Genomic DNA, 20624 nt, shown 5'->3' on the forward strand with positions numbered 1-20624 from the left:
CATGTTCTCTGGATTCGGAGATGCTTTAAATGGTACTTTCCTGATTTAATAAAATGAAAACTAAATAGACACATTCAAAATAAATTGCAGATGGGCAAGATGCCTATTAAAATAACTGAGTGATTTAAAAAGTCAACATATTTATTTAGACACCTTCCAAGTTTCAAGAGAAACTGCTGATAATCAGGTGATAAGGTATTCTCCAACTGAGATTAGTATTCACACCCGTCATGTGATGAATGGAAAACAGATTGTTGCCTACATGTAAAGTAAAAGATGAATTATATTTTCCAAACAAAAAAAAGAAAAAAGAAAAGTACAACATTGCAATTGCCTCAGAAGTTGGAAATAATAATCACTGTGCCATATAGTGGTGGCAGCATCATGCTGGGGGATGATGTTTTTTTAACAGGTGCCTAGAAAATGTTCAGAGTTGATGAGAAGATGGACGAGGCTAAATATAGGACAATCCTGAAAGCATACCTGTTGGCTCCAAAAGACTAGAGAACGAGCAACACAATAACCATGATTGGAGTTTGATATCTATCCAGGCAATTTGGCTGCTTTTTATTTGGAAAGAAAATTAAAATTTTTTATCTTTTTCCTTCCCTTTAACAATGAGATATTACTTTTCGTAGTTCTATTAGATAAAACCCCAATATAATGTGGGGAAGCTTGTAGTTGCAAAGTGAAACGCAGAAAAGGTTGGGAAGTATGAATAATTTTCCAAATCGCCGATCCTCATGAAGCACTGTCTTTTCTACAGCAATAAATTCTCTACTTCTATTGCTTTAATAGGGAAATCCATGCACCTTTTGATTAATGGATTTCAAGTAAGACTTCCCTTTAGCTTTTCCCAAGGCTGCCCTTCTCACAATATATTTTACAGCTCAGAAGAGGCTTTCCGCACGGGAGAGAATCATTTTTAGAGTCAGAAGGAGAGAAAAACACTAAAATGAGCACATTTGCATTTCAACAAAGAATTCATTTATGGTTGCAACTCAAATAAAACATTATTCTCTTCTTTTTCCCTCTATGTGTAAGGGCTCCTATGCCTTGCTTTTTTTTATTATTTGCTTTGCAGAACTTCACAGACAGTGAGCATTATAGCAGCACGTATTTCGATGAGTATTTAACTGTAATCTATTTGCACTTTGTTCAGTGAGATGTGACACAGTGAGAGCCCTCTGTGATAGCAGGTATGAGGCACACTGCAGGAGAAGTAGGTATAAAGTACTGCACTGCTGACACTTCCAGAAGGGCTAACTTTTATAGAATAGCTCCCACTGGTTGAGGAGTGCAGTGTAAACATCTCATGAGAGAGAAGCACTGACAGGCCTAACAGCTAATGGCTCAGAGCTTGTTTCAGCAGAAAACATCTCCACCAAACGAGCCATATTTCTGCAGCTTTATCTCTGCCTCCCTTATTTATTTTTTTTAACTGTCTTTTTTCTTCTGTTTTTTGATGCGACATCTTTCTTATGGTGGAAGAAAAAAGGAGTGAAAAAACACCAAAGCCTTTGTTGTTCTTTTGTTTATTATTTTAGTCATCCTTTTCCAGTAAGAAGTCTTTATCTCCCAATCTTTCCACACACCCCATACGTTCTTCCTACTCGTATTTTTCCGGCGTCCCATAGTCAACCTTCTTTCTCTTCTTTCCCCTATTATCACACAAACACAAACACCCCCCCGACACACACACACACACACACACACCACACACACACACACACACACACACACACACACACACACACACACACACACCCCCCCCCCCACCACACACACACACACACACTCCTCCTTGGTCCTGTCACTCAAAGCAGGCGGCTTGATACTTTATTTGTTTAGGCCAAACACGTATGCACATCCCACCAATCAATATTTTCTTTCCTCTTGATCCCCGACCATATTTCATACCACCAACAGCTCCATTCTCCCTCTTCTTTTGCCTCCGCTCAATCAGTCCATCTTAACTCACACTGCCTGTATTTACAGTACTATTCATTTCTATTCGGTCCACGACTCCCTCTTGTCCCCATCTTTCATTCCTCCAGTCAGTTTTTGTTCCAGCTTCACCCACCCCTTTACCCTCTTGTTTACGGTTCTTTCCTGCCTTCTTTTCTGTCGAAAAGACTGATCAGGGTCAAAGAATTGGCAGAGTGTGACACAGTGAGAGGAGAGTCGGATGAAGACAGAGCGGAAAACACAGAAAAGAGGACGGAACGGGAATATGCAGGAGAGTGACTTTGCAGGGAATGTTATGTCAGACAGCAGGCCTCTGTTAATCAATACAATTGTGTCTGTTACCTGAAGCCATGAAAATTGGGAGAAGAGATGGGGAATACAGGGAGCCAGAGGGAGCGGGGAGGAAAGTGAGAAAAAAAAGGAAAAGGGAGGGAGGCCTGTTGGCACAAGAAATAAATTGAAAATGATGTGCTGTGTGTCTCTCACATATTAACCTTGCTATCTCTTAGGTAGTCATTATCTCTGTGTAGCTGTTACTGGGTGTTTGTGCATACTACATTAACCCTTACATCTCTCTGCAGTTCAGCTTCTTTCAAGGCATAGTGCTGCCCTGAAATTAACTTGCAAATGTTTATTCAAAGTCTTTAAATGGATATTTTAGGATGTTTGAAGGGAGGTTTTGTTGAAAGCAGCGCCAGATAACTCCTGGATTCTTTATCCAGTGTCCTCCTCTTATATCCTTTGGAGAAGCGCAGACCGACTAAAAACTTCTGATGCAAATCTGTTCCTATGCACTAATAAAAACTGAATTATAGTCGCAATTTTAAAAAGCGCAAGATCTGTGCAAGCTGTGTGGCTTTTATGCTTGGCGCATACCTTTGTGCACTATTCTATGAAAATTAGCCATCATAGAGGGATGACACACATACAGGCAGATTCAACCTGCAAAAATACCTTCCAAATAGTTCATTTTGATTGAAACATGCAATCTGCTTTCAGTTACAGAAATTTGGAAGTGAACTGACCAGGTGGCAGGACATTGGTCAGTACGCTTACAGTTCCTGAAACCACAAAAAAAAGAAAAACAAAAAATTTAAAAAAATTATAAAAGTGCATGCTGAATCAGTGCATGAAAGAGGAGGTGCACTTGGCCCCACCTCGGACTAGTGAAGAGATAAGGTTATTTGCATTTTGTTCAAAGGCAAAATTTCACCACTTATTCTTAGAGAACAAAATTTTGACACTTGTTAAACAATTAGTATAATGAATCCCTGTGGTCAAGACAGGAAAGGGGATGATTTTAAACCCAGAAGGCTTTATATTAAAACACACAGGGATAAACGAGGAGATTTTTATACTGTTGTGAGGTAACATGAGGATGCATTGGTACAAGTCTGAGCCTCTACAATGGGAAGATGAGCTGTGTCCTTTGTGAGGTATTAATACGTGCTGGGTGCTGTCTGGCTAGGAAGACTGCTGGGATCATTGCTGTAATTTGGGTTATTTTGTAAGATTTTGTTCTGTGACATTATGTTTTCATTTAACTTCATTCTAGCTTAAATTGATCATTACGTTCATTGATGTACATTTGTGAAAAAGGTATGGCACAATACAGATCTAAAATCAATAAGTATGTAAGTAAAATTGAGTCATATAGCACCTGTGATAGACAGAGCATCATAAGGATAGAAACATAAAAGCAAGAATCTACTCCAAATAAATAAAGCAGCCTAGTTAAAAGCCTGTTGGTGTGAAAATGTCTGCAGGGCTGAGAATGATATCTGTTCTTAGTCGTTTATCGGTTGATTAATCAAACCGAACAAAATGACTGTAAACAAACCAGTGGATGACGCAACCATTACTCAGGCTCTGAACTGAGAACCGCTAAAAGGACCGCTTTCTCATGTTAATGTTGCTCTGGGTCACATCATCCTTTGTCCTCTCTAAATAATGTTCACCCAAAGATAAAAGCATCTCTGTTTACATCTGCAAGTATTCTGGCAGCACATAAATCTGCATAACTTGGAATTGCGACACACACTTTCAAAACTAGAATTGGCAGTGAATGTGTAAGGTTGATGTTTTGGCATTATTAGCTGTGACAGATCCTGTTTGTTTAGTGTCTACTCACACCGTAAGTTAGTGTTTCCACAAACCTGCTCAGACATAAAAACATAGCTTGGGTGGATGTTGATAAAAAAGTAACCACAACTCCTTCACACGCAATATGCGCTTACAAAGTAGGTTCTTGCATTTTGGAACATAACCTTTCATATATGAGAAGGATTAGAGTTGTTATAAAAATGTGATGAAAAAAAAAAGTTTTGTTGACATCTATCTTTGTTCAAATGCTTGAAAAAGAGAGGGAAGAAAATCTTTAGGGAGTTTGGATGAAATGTGTCCTTCAAAGCAGAGGTAGAGCCCAGTTAGCGCCTTAATGCCACGCATCATCAGTCATTGTCAGGACAAATACTGAAAGTTGGCTGCTCCTGTATTACAGAACCTGGGAGATCTTCCAGTTATGCAGCTGAAACAATATGAAGCTTCAAAAACTAATTTAATTTGAGCAATTATGTGAGACTTTTAAATCTGCTGAGAACACATTAATTGTGTGACATTTTTTCTGCGCTAGTTTTAGAAGCATTCAAGGATGAAAAGCTCTTGATGTCATGGAAAATTATACGTGATGTGCTCTCAGTAGTACTTACCATAAGGCCTGTCACACCCAAAACATATGAGGTGAGAATTTACCCTCTGGGCTTTTCTGTTGGCAGTTAAGGAAGAAAGCACGGCAAGTTTTTGGTGACTCCTCCAAATTAAGTTTCTTCTGGCACCGAACCTCCATTTGCAGGGATGGGCTTGTTTTTTTGTGGGTTAAAATGAACGTTTCAGGTATGTACATACCTGAACAGAGGGATAGAGAAGAAGTTACCACTTGTAACTTATCATTTACAAATGGAACATGGCTAGGACGCCCAAACCTGAGAACATAAAGAGCAGCTTGGATGCATGTGATTCATGAGTACAAATCAAGTGTAATTGACTTACAGAAAAAATTAACAAGAAAAAAAAAAACAACAAAAAATTACAGTAAGTCTGATGAGACATGATAATTAAGATCAGGGGTCTTAATTACAGCTACAGTGTTTTAGTGTTTCAAATTTTAGGGTGGTTTATAAAGGGTCTAAATTTTTAGTTGCTGCGAAGCAAAATCACTTGCAGCCAAATATCGTTGAGGTATTGGGGATGAAACAGGTTGACTCTTGATAATCCATTCAATTTGTCTTGTGAGTTGGAGCTGAGGGAACGACATGCGTTTAGAGTATTTGTACTGCAAGTTGAGAAACACATTACACATTAGCTATTCTGCCTTCACTATATGAAATGTAAAGGCAGCTATACTCTTCCTGAGGAAAGTTGGCCTTTTGTCCACAGGTTTATTGAATCCAAGGAAGTGTGAAACCACAATGCTGCATCAGGGCAAAGGTGTATACAGATGGGACTGGACTGACTGAACACCTGGGTGACGTAAAATCTAACTTTCAGCCTGGCTTCCTGGCCAAAGGCACATGACATACAGCTGGGCTGCACCACACATAGACACACCTGCAAAAATCCCCAACAACACATTAGCAATAAGCAAAATGTTTTGCTAGTTTTTACACATTCAAACACTGAAAGAAAATAATGAGTAGTTGTTCGGTTTTCTCTGCAATTTGTGTGTAACTGGTTTAACAATACATGAAACAACTGAAGTGCTAAGAATGTTTTTTACTCTCAACTTTCATAACATGGTATACACTCAGAGGCAGCCATGTTGAAAACATAACTCGGGATGTTTGACAAGCTCCGACTGACACAGACAGACTTCCATGTTCAGGGCCATTGTTGTTGCTTTTCCGAGACAAAAGATCACTGCTCTGAAAATATAAAGCATCTCCAGTCAACATAACTATTGGAAGTAGTAAAAAGCAACAATAAGAGTGGTATAGGGGAACTCTATTGATTTTCACAATGCCCTACTTCTCTGTCAAATTGTTGCTGCGGCTGGAAAAGTTTCACATTATCAGAATGGAAGATCAGCAGCAGCGGAGCATATTTAACTTTGACTATATAATTGAACTATTAATAACTAATTTGCATTTGTATTAAATTAAGACCTAAAGAGTTTTTTGTTTCTGGTTACTTGTTACCTTGCAAAGTATTTTAACACAAACTGATTTCATGAATCCTGAACTGAGCTGGTGGAGTGGGTGCAGGATCTACTGAGGCTGTCACTTCTCAGTGCACCTGTCCTGGATAGACTCTCTCCCACCATCACCTGAATGTCTCCCTTTTCTTTCCAACCCTCTTTCCTGCCCAATAATTGGGAAATAAAGGCCACTAGTGCCACAAAATCTTTAAAATAAAATGCTAAACTTTCCCTGAGTGTGTGTGTATGCATCCATTTATGTGAGGATGAGTGTGTTTAAAGTGATCTTAATTGTTGTTATCATTTATGCAGCACAATAACTACTTCCACCCCCATCTTTGTCTCTGTCTGCTATTAAGTCCCTCCCCCTGTTTTACTCTAACAGCCTGTTTCTATTTTTCCTCATATTGTTGCTTCTCAGCCTGCAGCCTAAATAGCACCCATTTCATCTTCTCCCTGACTTGCTTTCTTCCAGTCCCTCCATTGGCCCCTGCTCCCCTCCTCACACACACAGACGCACACGCACACACACCCATCCTGCTTTTCCATATTCCTTGTCCTTTTTTTTTGGCCAAACCAATGTTAACCCTTTTTATCCCATGATTAGATTAAGTATTTCTTACACAGTTTGGCCTGCATGCTGTTTCTTACCAGTTTTTTCTTCCCAACACTGAGAACATCTCTTTTTCTGTGTCTTTCTGCTTCCTTCTTCAGACATCTTTATTCTCTCTGATCTGATGTTCTCTGTGTTGGGCATCATATAAAAAGAAAGACTTTAATCTTTTCTCCTCTTGATTTTTTTCCTATGGTTTACCTCATTCCTCTTTTCTCCTTGCTGTTTCTCTGTTTTCAGGCACCCTCTCTGAGTGCGATATATATCTGCCTCCCCCCCTCGGCAGGTTGCCATGGTCGCCATACCTACTCTCTCTCTCCTATTGGTCCTGGCAGAGTGGGCAGGTCTGGTGGACGCATCCCCCCACCTCCTGCTCCGGCCGAGCCCGCGGGAGCGTGATGCAGGGGCCGTGATGAACTTCAACATTGCCGTGATCCACGCCGGTGCCACGGTGCAGGCGGAGGCAGCGGTGGCGGGGCCAGGGGGAAGGGTGCTCTACCCCGGTTTCGGACGGGTATACGGCTCCCTGGGGGAGAGCGTGGTCACCCAGTGGGGCTCTGCTAACGTCATCTGGCTTCAGGTTAGACACTGTGTCCTCTGCTCACTCAGCCTTACTTCAAGGTGGAGAATAACAATCCATTATTCATCCTTATTGAGCTGAATGAGCAACACATTCCTGTTGTATAAGGCCCGCTGAAAGAGCAGTTGTCAGCCTCCACTCCTTGAGTATATCTTGTATTGTTAGTGAAACATGTCATACATGCTACAGACACCTTCAATATAAATGACACACTGTCAACACTCCCTGTCCTGGATGGCCAACTCTACTTGTCTCCTGTTTTCTGCCCCTTCTTCATCCCTCCCTTCATCTCTCAGGTGAATGACAGCAGCCCTAAGACGGTGCTGTCCCAGCTGTGTGAGTTGTTAGCGGCGAGGCCCCTGCAGGGTCTGGTTTACGAAGAGGAGAGGCCCCCTCGGACGGCTTGGGGTCCCATGGCCCCCATGCTGGAGTTTGTCTCTGCACAAACAGGACTGCCTATAGTGGCTGTAGGCGGGGGAGCAGGGCTGGGGAGGATGCCACAGGTAGGAGAAGGGAGGTTGGGAAAGTCCAGAGGCAATTTGTGTAACTGAGACATATGCAGACAATTACAAAGTGGAGCATTATAATGAAATGTGAGAACAACTTACATTTTCTATGTTTTTTTTCCCCTCAAGAGTACCAAATTTGTCATAAACTTCCTTCAGAAATAATTCCTTCACCTGTTTGTAATTTTGTTTCAACTACTGGTGAGATAAAAATTATTAGGCCCTGTGTGAAATTTTAAGCTTTTTTCAAAAACTTTCCCAAATGCTGTTAAACAATTTTTCAATGCAGCTTTTCCAAACATCCTACATTTTATTTTGGAGCCAAGAGATCCATAGATACTTTGGAGGAGATGCAGAGGTCCATGGCTCAGGACCGTGTTAAACTTTTTTATTATTATTTGTAAAAAAATAATTTTGTTGGTCTATCAAATAAAGTCCCAATAAAATACAGTATGATTAGTGGCTGTCAAGCAAAAAGAAGTAAAAGTTCAAGAGGTAGATAGTTTTCTACTCACCTTTTGTGCTTGCAAGATGCTGCATCTCAGCATTTCTTTCATAAATAGCTGCTGCTTACATTACAGTATGCATTTGAATTTGAATATGGTCAAGTTTCCTCAGTGCTTGTTGTTGCAACGAACTTAGAAAGTTTAAGAGTTTTTCTGAGTTTGAAGTGGAAATGCAGGTTAATGGTGAATCGGGACCAATGTGTACTTCATACAAAATGAAACAAAGTTAAAGAAAAAACTGCTCAAGTTATTACAACACCTGACAAACTTATACGATTTTGTACACCCTGTGTGAAGAATGAGTGCCAATAGGATGGAGGGAGACGCTTAAGGTCAGTGTCACTGCTGTTTGATCTGTAAATGGCACCAACTGGGGCTGTCATACCGCCTCTGATGTTACTGGTAGGGAGGCACTGAACAGACACGAAGGTGTACATGAGAGGACAAGGATGCTGTGTGTGTTCTGTACATTTTTGTCAATTTATTTGTGTGTATATCAGAGTAAACATGTGCTATATGACATCACCAGATACGAGAAAAAGGGGAACAAAGAGCTTCACATTTGTGATTTTAGAATAGCCATTGACTCTTGAGGAATTAAAATTTAGCACTTTGATAAACTTCCTTTGAAGATGTACCTCAATGCTCATTCTCATCCCCACCTGAACTGATTTTTTTAGAAACACTCTCATCTGAACGTCAGAGGAAACTTTACTCTACAGCCTGGGCTTTTTTAGCCCTACGGCTCCACAAATGCTGCTGCTGCATCAAAAGTTAAAGCCTCATGATGCTCTTGATTAATTGTGCATAAGGACATAGAAGCTCAGAGAATTGTACTCTCTTGTAGTCAAAGTGTTTTAATTTCTCAGTTGTGACACAGAGGATCAATTTTGCATCAACACGCTTAACCACACCTGCTGCTTTCCTCCCCAAATCAGGAATCAGGTTCCATCTTTCTCCAGTTCAGCTCCTCCACTGCGCTCCAGTTAGAGGTCATCTTTGAGGTGCTGGAGGAGTACGACTGGACCGCCTTTTCTGTGGTGTCCACGCGTCACCATGGGTACCAGGACTTCCTTTCCGTGGTGGAGGGACTGACGGACGGCTCGTTCATCGGATGGGAGAAGAAGAGTGTTGTTATCCTGAACGTGACCGACGATCCTGGGGGTGCACGCACGCGCAGGCTGCTGAAGGAGAACGAGGCGCAGGTGAGACAGGGGGGAGGGAGGAGGAATAGAGGGAGGAAATGGGAGGAAGTGCTGCGACAATCATTGGGGGCCCCCTTTCGGACAGGTGGCTTCCCAGCTTTTTCCTTCCTTCTTCGTCTCTCCCTCTGCCTCTCCGTCTCTCTCTCTCCCCTCTCTCCTCTATCCCTCTGTTCTTCTCTTTTTATCTGCCATGGCACGAAGGGAACAACAGAACAACCAAAACCACAAGTCAGTCTGATTTCCCCCTGATTCCCCTTTAAGGAAGCTTTAAAACTGAAAACAAATTTGGTATTCGGTGTATACCCTGAACATGGTCCCAGTGGGGTCACACTCACCCTGTACGCGCTTTTATGATATTTTTCCCCCACATTTTTGTGAACTGATAGGCCGATGGGACACCCATATTGCTTCCCCATTGTACGCCCACAAAATCTGCAGTGCACTAAGACCACGAGAGGTTAAATATTTGACCCACTAATTCTGATTGTCCCTCAGGAACTATAAATATAACTAGAAATGTTTGTTTTCTGGCCCTCCTGACATGTACACTTTTTGTGACAAGCACATATTTAGTTCATGTGTTCAATTGATAAGATAAAAAAACACCTTCATGTTGAAATTACTAAACTGATACTTTGACATCAAGATTTTATTTTGTCTGACTTTAATTTCTGAGTTGATGCAGTATGGTAAATGTGATCCAAACTGACCCATGCAAGTAAATTATTGATAAAATGAGATCAGAATGAATTGGGGTTTTGGTTTCTACTCCTGCACTCATTCACTCCTTTAGACTTTATGCTTGCTTGTTCTCTCCTCCCCTTCTTCTTTCACACTTGTATTGCTGCTTCCCTTTTACCCACAAACATCTTCTTTTCCCCCAAATTCCTTTGTTTGTTATTGTTTTGACCAAAAACTAGCTTCCACTCTCACTCCCCTTGATCCCGCTGTTCAAATTTTCAGTTACATTGTGTGTTTTTGTGCTTTTCTTCTCATAACCCCCCTCTCTCTCATCTTACCTCGCTGGCTCCCTCTCCTGCACTTCTTTGCCTAGAGACAAGCCTCAGTAACCTTAGCTGCTTTGCACCTTTATCTCAGCATGGCCATCTTTCATTCCTCCAGTCCACTCCGTACTCGCTGCATGTCTTCCCTGCCACAGGCTCTGCTCTCTGTTGGCTCGGTTTAGTCTGGGTCTCAATGTCATCGCTAATGTCCCGGCATGGCCACTGCATCTCTGCTTGTTGTTGTTAGTAGGTATGTGCACGTGTATTGGATTTCTTAGGCTCCGCTCTGCCAGATCGTTGTTTAAACGACTTAATGCCTGCAGTGATTTGACCATATAAAGACCTAACTATGGAAACTACTTGCCTTTCACAGCCATCCTCTTCCTACTGGGCTTACAATGCTTTTGATGGACTAGTGATGCTGCATATATTTGTTTCTCATGCTCCTGCTCTCTGTGCTGCGGTTTTTGTAATGTCTTCCACATTGTAGATGACCTGATGCAGGTCTGTGGCTCAGTTTCTTCTCAATTCCTCCACTATCTGTGTTTCGTTTTCTCTTCCAGTGTCTGCCTTGTTTGTACTTCTTCTTGTTTTCCCTGTGTACCCATCTTTCTCTATTCTTCATCTTTCGGTAGTGTGTGTATCTGTTTATAAGTCTGATTTCTCTCCTTCGTTCCTCCCTTCTGTCTCTTCTTTCTTCCAGTCTCTCGCCCTCTTTCTCCCTCCTACCTCCTCCCACTCTGTCACTCCCGGTCCATGCCTAATTCACTGGAGGTTTATTGGCACACAGGCAGAATTGTTTTGCCAAGCCATTACAGTTCAAAATTCAATGAAGGCACAATTCTCAGAAAGTGCTTTCCATCTGTATCCCTGACCGGCTACCTTCCAGTGCTTGAAAGAGCCGTCTTTCTCTTTTTGTCCTTCGGTCCTCCTTTGCTTTATTTTCTGTCACTCCATATTTTTCATGTACTTCCTCCCTTTGTCCTTTTGGGTATTTCTCAGCATATAGCAGAGATTATGACTCAAGTCTCAAGCTTAAGGGAAATGCACCTGGGAGGCATCAAAAATGTCTTATTTTAAAATAAAGAACCCACCATGGTGGTGTGGGGTCCCCAGTTGATGTTCCTTTCTAAACCCGTTTTCTTCAATGGCATTGATGTTTTTCTGACAAAACTGTCTATGAATGAAGTACAGTAATCTCTGTTTTTTCATGCATTTCAGCAAGGTGCTTCTAAATTGTGTCAAGCTCATGCATGTCAACTTGTGCTCTTGATGTTCATTCCTCTTTAAGCTCAAATCACGTCTAAGCTGCAAAAACAGACTCGAGATTTGACTTTACTAGCAATATAAACATTTGAGACATGACTACAGCATATGGTCTAGGACTTAAGTATGTTGACGCCTCACACAGCAGCTCTCACAGATGAAACATATGTTTCAGCTGATTGCTATGTGCAATTAATTGATCATCTCTTAGCTGTGGATTCACAAGAATAACCACACAGATATTTTTCAAGCTGATCACAATAACTGCAGTAAATTACTTTTGGTTGTTTAAGAACAAAAAAAAAAAAAAAAAACACAACTTAATCTCTGACGTGTTAATTTAACATTGTTATGCTAATGTCATTCCAAAGAAGTCTTGTCAAAAGGAAAGAAGTTCCTGTTCAAAAACTCATAATTCTCTCATTTATGCACCACATCTCACTGCTCTTTATGTTGTAATTCATAGTGTGATTTGTTGTGAAAATATTTACTGCTTACATTCGTCAACAACAGTTGTAAATGCATATTTATATCAAGCAAATGCTCAGACTCAGTTTGAGGAGGAGGAAAGCCTCTAAACATGAAGCAGTGGATAATTTGAGCACAAGTGTTGACTATGACAACACAAAGACTAACCAGTTCTTCAAAGATAGTATTTCCTGTTTTATTAAATAACAAGTATTGTCTCTACAAACATAAAAAATAAAGAAATAAAGAAACAGATGTGTTAAAATAGAATACATCATTTGAATTAAAAATACACAGCAATGCAACATTATAGGCAGACTGGATGTCAGGCATTTGGTAAAATAATATTTATTTCACTTATTAAGACATGAGATTTGCCCTGGAGTTGAGGTGCAACATTTGAACTTGCCCTTCAAAAACTTCACAGTTAAATTTGACTGAAAACCTAAGCTGAATTTTGCCACAAAGAGTTTTGGGATTTGACATGAAATTTGACTCGGACCAGCACAAAGACTTGAGTCAGACTTGGAAAATGTGACTTGTAAGAGTGTAGCATTTAGTTTTGCTGTGGTTTTCCATCTCTCTCCACAGCTCCATATTTCTGTCTGTTTGCTTTAACCCTTTGGATGCTGGATGATCTCGCTGCTGGAGAGATGAAGATAGACAGACAGTATAGTTTTTCTATTGCCTCTTAATATTTTTTCTCTCTTTAGCTCCAGACCTCAATCATTCCTCCCTTTTCTGTTACAAATATTTTCTATTTCTCCAGGCACTGATTTGACAAAAATATGCATTCCTTTGCTTTTCTCCACTACCCCCATCTCCCCTTTCTGATCTCTAAGGAGTTGTATTCCCATCTCTGACTTCTTCCCTCGATCTGCTCATTTTGCCTCTGTTGTCCACAGGTCTCTCCTCCAATGTGCTTTTAAAAAGATATTTTACAGTTTAACCTCTCCTCCCTTCATCCTCCCCTCTCATGTGCTTAGTCTTTTCACTGTCTTTTCTTTTCCACTCATATTTCTTTGCTCCACCACTCGTTTCATTTTCCCTTTCTTGTTTTGATCCCGTTTTTATTATTCATTACTGTAACTTGTTTCATCAGGTCTAAGCTCATTAGGCTCTGACCTCTATTGCCTCTCATACCTCCAGGTTGGCAAACACAGCCACACAGTCAGACTTACTTTTGTGTGTGCGCGTTTTCATTTGAAGTCATACACTCGACTTCCATAAACCTTATCACATCGCCTTACCGCTATCTCTCCTTATACCTCCTGCAGCATTCTTGTTATTGGTTGATATGGCTTTTTCTTTCCATCTTCATCTTCCTCTCCGCTTCTTTATTTGTCTCCCTGCTTTTCCTTCCCTCTGTCTTACTCCATGTGTTCCCTTTCCCCTCCTTATCTCACTGGAGTGTATGTGTGTGTGTGTGTCTTCCCCCTTTCCCGTTCCCTCCCTGCCTCCCTTCTGTCCTCCAGGTGCGCCTACTGTACTGCTCTCAGGAGGAGGCTGAGCTGGTCTTCCGTGCTGCCTGGGCCGCTGGTCAGGCTGGGGCCTCGCACATGTGGTTTGCAGTGGGCCCCTCTCTCTCGGGTCTGGGCATGGAGAGCTTGCCTCGGGCGTTATTCGCCGTTCGGCCCCAGGGCTGGAGGGACGAGCCTCGTCGAAGGATCGCTCGGGGTGTGTCTGTGCTCACTCACGGAGCGGTGGCAATGCGCAAGGAATACGGAAGCACGGGCGGGCCAAACTTTGTCACCACATGCATGACAGATGCCAATCAGACCCAGAGACTGCGAAGCAGGATGAGGTAAAACAGGAAGTTTTCAATAAATTACCTAATATCAGGTGATTTATAAAGCTCTTCTATCTCTTGAATCTTTTCACATTGTATCACGTTACATCTGCAAACATCAAAGTATTTTATGGACTACAGGTAAATTTTTTAGACATATATCCGCTCGACACACCTGAGTTTTAAAAATTTGTTTTTTGTCATAAATCTGCAGAAGTTGCTTGCATGCCGAGGGACGAGTTTAACCATTTAGATGTTTTGGACCTTTGACATATCTTAAAATTGTCCAAGAGGTTTGGAGTTTGAGACCCATGTGACAGACCAAGAAATGATGCATAATTTATAAATTATTTTATTCTTGAATAGAAATTGGTTTTAAGATAAAATCTGAAAATTATTGCATGGATTTGTGTTTTGCATATGTCGTTTTCTAAATTAAATCGAATCCAATGCTTTTGCCTTCAAAAGTGATCTAATTGTGAAGTGTAACCCAACTTTTTAAAAATTTTATGTTCAGTATAAATCCATCTAAGCTCTGAAGGTCTCAAAATTTTGACAGAGAAGGTCAGTGAAGAAAAAGCATCACAAAGACCAAGGAACACAGCAGACAGGAAATTACAGAGATGCTTAAAGTAGGACAAGCGTATAAAACAGTATCTAGCTTTGAGTATTTCACACTTGAAAAAAGTATTACACATTTGAAAACTAACCGAATAAAAATCCAATAAAGATTTCTCTCAGGAAAAGAAAATGAAAACAATAATAATAATGATGATAATACAGACCTTTGGGCACTTAAATAACTTAGAAACATCATAATATGTAGGAGAAAACATAAAAAGGCCAGACAAACAGAGCATTAATCAGCGAAGCACTCGTCAGTCATCCATAAGCATCTGGACTCCCTCAGTCTGCTTATCACAATGGAGTTGGTGTTGAAGACTCCTTCATACACCTGCTTCAACAAACCCACCCTCATTTGGACAAAGTTGGCAGCATTATGATGATTTATTCATTTATTTCTCAAGTGCAGTTATCACAATTCAGCCTGATTTGCTTTGTCAGAAACTCCAAAATCCTAGATGAAGGACTTAAAATGCTGAGGAGGTAATTTGATTCAGGTGTGTAAAACTGGGGAACACACCTAAAAGTTTCAGGACATACTGTTAAAACTTAAAGCAGCAAGTGCAATGGAAAGTATGAACTGACCTGTCTACAGTATTGCTTGGACTTTTTGATGCTATTTGTTTATTAATCTTCTCTACCAACATTTGTTTCCTTCACAGAGTAGCTGCATATATGCTTTGATAAATGATGTATAGATGAACTCTATTTACTAAGTAGTGAGAGGTGGCAAGTATTTATACTATATTTCATTTAAGGGTATCACACAAACACACACTACACATTTCAGATATTCAATTGTAAAAAAAAAAAAAAAAACATGAAGCATTTTCTGTCACTTTGCAAAAATGTGCTACTTTTTAAGGCTCCTTCAAATAAAATCCCAGCAAAACATGTTGAACTTTCTGATAAAATGCAAAACAATTTAAGGTGTCTGAATGCTTTTGCAATTCACTGTAAAAGATAGCTTACAGGCACCAGACTAAATATGTTAAACAGGTGGAAACAAAAATAGAAGCGGCATAAGGTGAAATTTGTCAGAGAGAATATTTGGTTCATGGCCAGAATTAGCCGGGAGATATATGGGTGGAATTTTAGATTCAGAGTCAGGGAGCAGGCACACGGGGGATATCTGAATTTGGGGCTGGCTATCATCCATGCAAAATAGATGATGTTGGTGCGTGTAGTTGTGAGTTGGCAAAATTACCGTAGCATCTGTAGCAAGCGGACCATGTCTCATGTATATTAATGAGGGGCTTTTAATATATTCCTTATAGGCTGTACAAACACATAGTAACAGACTCAAACAGGTTGCACAAGTGGCCCTCGTTATCATCCTGGATTATTTTTAGCATTGTTTAATCTTACAACAGCTATGCACTGCAAGTGTATCATACTGATATCAGGGAACCTGGTTGCTCAAATTGGCTCAAACGGGTAATTAATTTGTTTATTTGCAGTCATTTTTGTAAATGATGCAGAGCACCAACAGTGAGGCAATTATGTTGAAATGATTAATGGATTCTTCTGTGTTTGTAAACTATGTCCAGGAACAAGAATAGAAAGCTGTTTTCATTTCCATCTTTTTGCACTGCTACCTACTGTTCACTGTCTGCAACTACAACCTCAAGCTCTTTGTCAACTGAAAAAAAGCTTTCACTTTTCTTTTTTATTTATTTGGAGATAACATTTGAAGTTCTGTCCTGTGATTATCACTCACACTATAGAGGTTGAAGCCCCTGCAGAGAGCAGCAATTGTTTGATTTCAAAGATCCTGACAGTTTCGTGTGTCTGATCATTTGTCTGTTGATTTGATTAACAGAAAATCCAGACTGTCATCACAGAGCCTCTGTGGTTTAGCATCAAACAAGTAAAGCATATGACAGGTGCTCTGTTGTAGAAAATACATTGAGATTTTTGATTCTGCCCTTCGCTTAGAAAAAAACAAAACAAACAAAAAAACAGTTGGTTTAACATTGTGTGTTTTTGCTACTAAAAATGAACAATGAGCCAGAATTCCAGTATTTTGCTACTTAGCAATTTCATCATGTCTACAGCAAATAATGCCTCATTCACAAAAATGAGGCATTATTTGCACTTGTGTGGTTCATATGAAAATACATAAAATTGGATGGGTTTTTCCCTAAATGCTTGCAATATGCCACTTTTTAAGAGAAAAATTGTTTGCTTTGAAAATATATTTTTGGAGAATATTTGTTTCCTTCTACTTTTGGAATTGGTCGCATGTATAAACTCAGGCTTAGCTAACAGCTAATAACTGTGAATCAACCTCAGTTTTGAAAAACATGCAAACAAAACATGGTTGCACACCTTACTGGGGTGCAAATGCCAAAATAGGTGCAGTACTACAACACCAGATATCAGGCACTGAGTTCAAACTTAACATCCCTTGGGTATTGTAAAAACGATTTCTACTTCCTCTACTTACGATTTCTGTCTTCCACTTCTCTCTGTCTAACATGCAGGTATTTCGGCAACATAACGCTTGGTGGTCGAGACTATTCCTTCAACAGCGACGGTTACCTGGCCAACCCTTTCTTGGACGTCATCTCTTGGACACCTGGAAGAGGCTGGGAAGATGTAAGGACATGAAATCAGTTTTATTTATAACCATGTGTTTGCAATGACCATCAACATGTGAGGAAAGGGTTTACACCACATAGTATTTATGATTGGTAAAGCAACAATTTTCTGTGTAAATCTGTAAAGTGGGGGATATGTAATTATTTAAATAAGTGTTGAATTTATATATTTGTTCACATGGATAGTGCGCTGATATTCTTTCCTTACATCATAATAAATCAACAATGAAAAAATGTTATTGTTTATTTTAAAGCAAAATCCCTGATTATTTTGAAGATATTCCCAACTACAGCTTCATCTCCAGTTTGAAAGTGGGAAAGTACAAATATGTTTTTTTTTTTTTTTTTTGTTTTTTTTTTGCTGTTTTAAGCAACATCAGAGTCTTGATTGCTCTGTGTAAGCATGAAGAAAAGAGCTATTCTGCATTAGCATCTGACAAAAAGAGCTTGAGGCGAGCAGGGAGGACAGGTGGGTTCTAAGGTTTAATGTTCATGTAAAGTTCACTCAGGCTGTCAGGGCCCTAAGGCAAAAGGCAGACGATTTCTGCTGACCGTTTAACTGTACTTGCTTCGACTTGATGCTCTTGTTATGTTGCTGCTGTTGCTCCATGTCTATTTTCCTGTAACACTTTCACTTAAAATGCTATGATCAGACTTTTAGTGGCCAATGCAAATTACTGGTCAGCTTCCTTTCAGTTTCGCCCATAGCTTACAATCTTTGGCAGAATCAAACAAACTAAAGATGCTAAAAACAGATAAAAAAAAAAAAAGGAAAATGTGCTGCAGGATTTTTAATAAAGATAGTTAGGAAGAGAAAAAAAGAAATAAAAACATTATTCCCATTTATGTCTCTAACCCTAATGAGATTTGTGCTCATCCAAAAACTGCAGAGAAATACAGAGGATCAAAAAAAAAATTAACTCACTATGCAGAAATTTACCTGTTAATATTATTAAAATGTTTAAATAAAACACAAAACAATTTCTGCGGGACAGCCTTCAAGACTAACATGAAGAGTGTTAAAAGGGCATGTTCTCTGTAAAAAACAAAACAACAAAAAACCTTTGTTTAAAATGATTACAGATTATTTTATGAGGAGGAGACATTACTTGGTGTTCTGAATCACAAGTACTCAGCCCATAAATCAAATCAAAATTCTCATATTTTAGAACCACCTACTTCTTGCAGAATGACTCTCATGTAACTCTCTCCATGGAGAGAGTGAAACATGAAACATGGCTGTAGATGGCTCTTTTCTGCCCCATACTTCAAAATGTCAGTAAATATGCCGATGACATTGTTATTGTACAGAGCCATGCTGGGTGAGACATCAGCTTTGTTTGGGTGACATTGTGCACAAAGGCTTTTTCCCACATTGTACACACCTCTGTGATGCTGTGGAAGTAAACACTTCTCTACCACTGCTGCTTCTTTGTGAATGTTGTAGCTGGCAGAGGAGAAGCACGGAAAACATGAGACAGGAAATATAGCACACATTTGACAGCAACAGGTGGTGCATGCAGTGCTATAAAAAACATTTTGTCATCCTAAAGATTTATTCTTTTGCTTTTATGGCATAGTTCAGTATTTCAGATCATGAAAGAAATTGTAATATCCTGTCTCAACCATCTTGATCCTACTTGAGAAAATGCAACCATCCCCACTTGTTAAAGTATATCATTTCAGCTCAGTTTTACCTGGGAATTTTAGAAGGCAGGGTAGATATACGAAAAAGAAACTGAAGCACTGATCTTGGAGCACATTTTATTCTGAAGAAAAGTAAAAATGTTAATAACAGAAGGAGAACGTTTAGTTGTTGGCAGCAGTCGATGCCCCCCTGCAGGAAGGTACCACTGCTAGACAGAACGACATGCCAGATGGAGCTTCTATCAAGAGTAAAAAACGAGGAAAAACATAAAGCTAAAAGTCGAAATAACAGCAAAAAAAAAAAAGCAAACTGGAGAGAAGGAGGAGAATGAGTGATCAGACAAGTGTCAGTTTTTCCTCCAGCAGCTTAGACAGCAAAAAATAACCTTGGGACACTTTCAACTATAATCTGACCCAGCTGGTGTAAAAATAAGGAATTCATATTGAAAGTCAAACACAGCGGTGGTAGTGTGGTGGTCAGGAGCTGCTTTGATGCTGCATTACTGAGGCAAGTGGCTATTTGATGGACCCATAAACTCTACGCTCAGCCAGATAATCCTGAAGGAGAATGCCAGTTCATGACCTTAAACTCAAGCATACTTTAATTATGCTGCAGGACAATGATCTAAAGGACGCCATTAAGTTCACTTCTGAATGGCTCAAAAAAAAGAGAAAAACTAAAATAAAGGCTTTTGAAAGTTCAGGCTTGAATCCAATTAAGATGCTGCAGACTAACCTTAAGTAGGCCATTCAAAAACTATCTGATGTGGTTTAATTAAATTTGAATTTTACAAGAAACACATTACCAGTTGTTGCAAACGCTTGACGTTAGTTCAGGCCACCAAGAGCGGTACAACTCTTGCATACCCCTAAACCTACAATTAGGTTTAGGGGTATCCTTCTGTTTCCATTTAAATTACGCTGGTCTGGATATTTATTCTGTCAGTACTTTGAAACAGCTTTTCATATTTATTTGGATTATATTGTAGAAAACCTTTTTTACTGCCCTGCATAATGGCAAAACAGAGACAGAGTTTCAAGAGGAACACAGAAGCCATCCTGTACATTCCTGTTTGTGGAGGAAATCTTGTGTTTGGCACATTCATGGATTTACGAAGTTCTGTTGCTGATGTTGGTTGATGTTTTTATAGATCAGAAAAGGTGAGTGTTCTTAGTTTTGAGGCATGTGAAAAATCAGGAACGAAAAAAAGAAACCTAAGCTCTCAGCTCTGAGGGAGTTATTCCATCATGTTTGTTTCTCAGGCTACTTTGTGAACCTTCTCAACTGCAGCTTGTAGATTTTTGGTCACATTTGCAATCTACGGAAGTGTTTTTTTTATTATTATTTATTTATGATTTGACAAATATGAAATGAGGAAAACCAGCATGGCCACAGGAAAATGTAAAAGTTGGAATCCCCCTTCAGCTTGTGCTAGCTTTTCCTTGTACTCCTTTTGCTGGCTAAGAGGATTCAGAGAGGGACAGCAACATAAGGAGGGTTTGAACAACAAATAATCACTTGAACTTAAACTCTCAGATTAAATGGTGTATTAGCAGTAGCTTAATTTTGGACTGCATTGCTGCAGAAAGCACACTTTCTGGATTTTGTCAGCTTTTACATTGGATGATAACTAAAAAGGATTAATATTTTAT

General features: G+C 39.8%; 1 protein-coding gene across 1 annotated transcript in view; it reads left to right on the forward strand.

Moving 5' to 3' along the window:
• The window catches only part of LOC129371520 (glutamate receptor ionotropic, NMDA 2D), an 86064-nt gene that overhangs the window by 24961 nt on the left and 40479 nt on the right, over positions 1–20624 (forward strand). The window contains exons 2-6 of the mRNA XM_055048123.1: positions 7014–7353; positions 7650–7856; positions 9304–9570; positions 13784–14112; positions 17208–17322. Coding sequence (XP_054904098.1) covers positions 7066–7353; positions 7650–7856; positions 9304–9570; positions 13784–14112; positions 17208–17322 — 1206 coding nt within the window. The 5' untranslated portion in view covers positions 7014–7065. The remainder of the gene's footprint in view (positions 1–7013; positions 7354–7649; positions 7857–9303; positions 9571–13783; positions 14113–17207; positions 17323–20624) is intronic.

The sequence above is a fragment of the Poeciliopsis prolifica genome, unplaced genomic scaffold, assembly GCF_027474105.1.
Source record: "Poeciliopsis prolifica strain line A6 unplaced genomic scaffold, Auburn_PproV2 SCAFFOLD026, whole genome shotgun sequence".
NCBI lineage: Eukaryota > Metazoa > Chordata > Actinopteri > Cyprinodontiformes > Poeciliidae > Poeciliopsis > Poeciliopsis prolifica.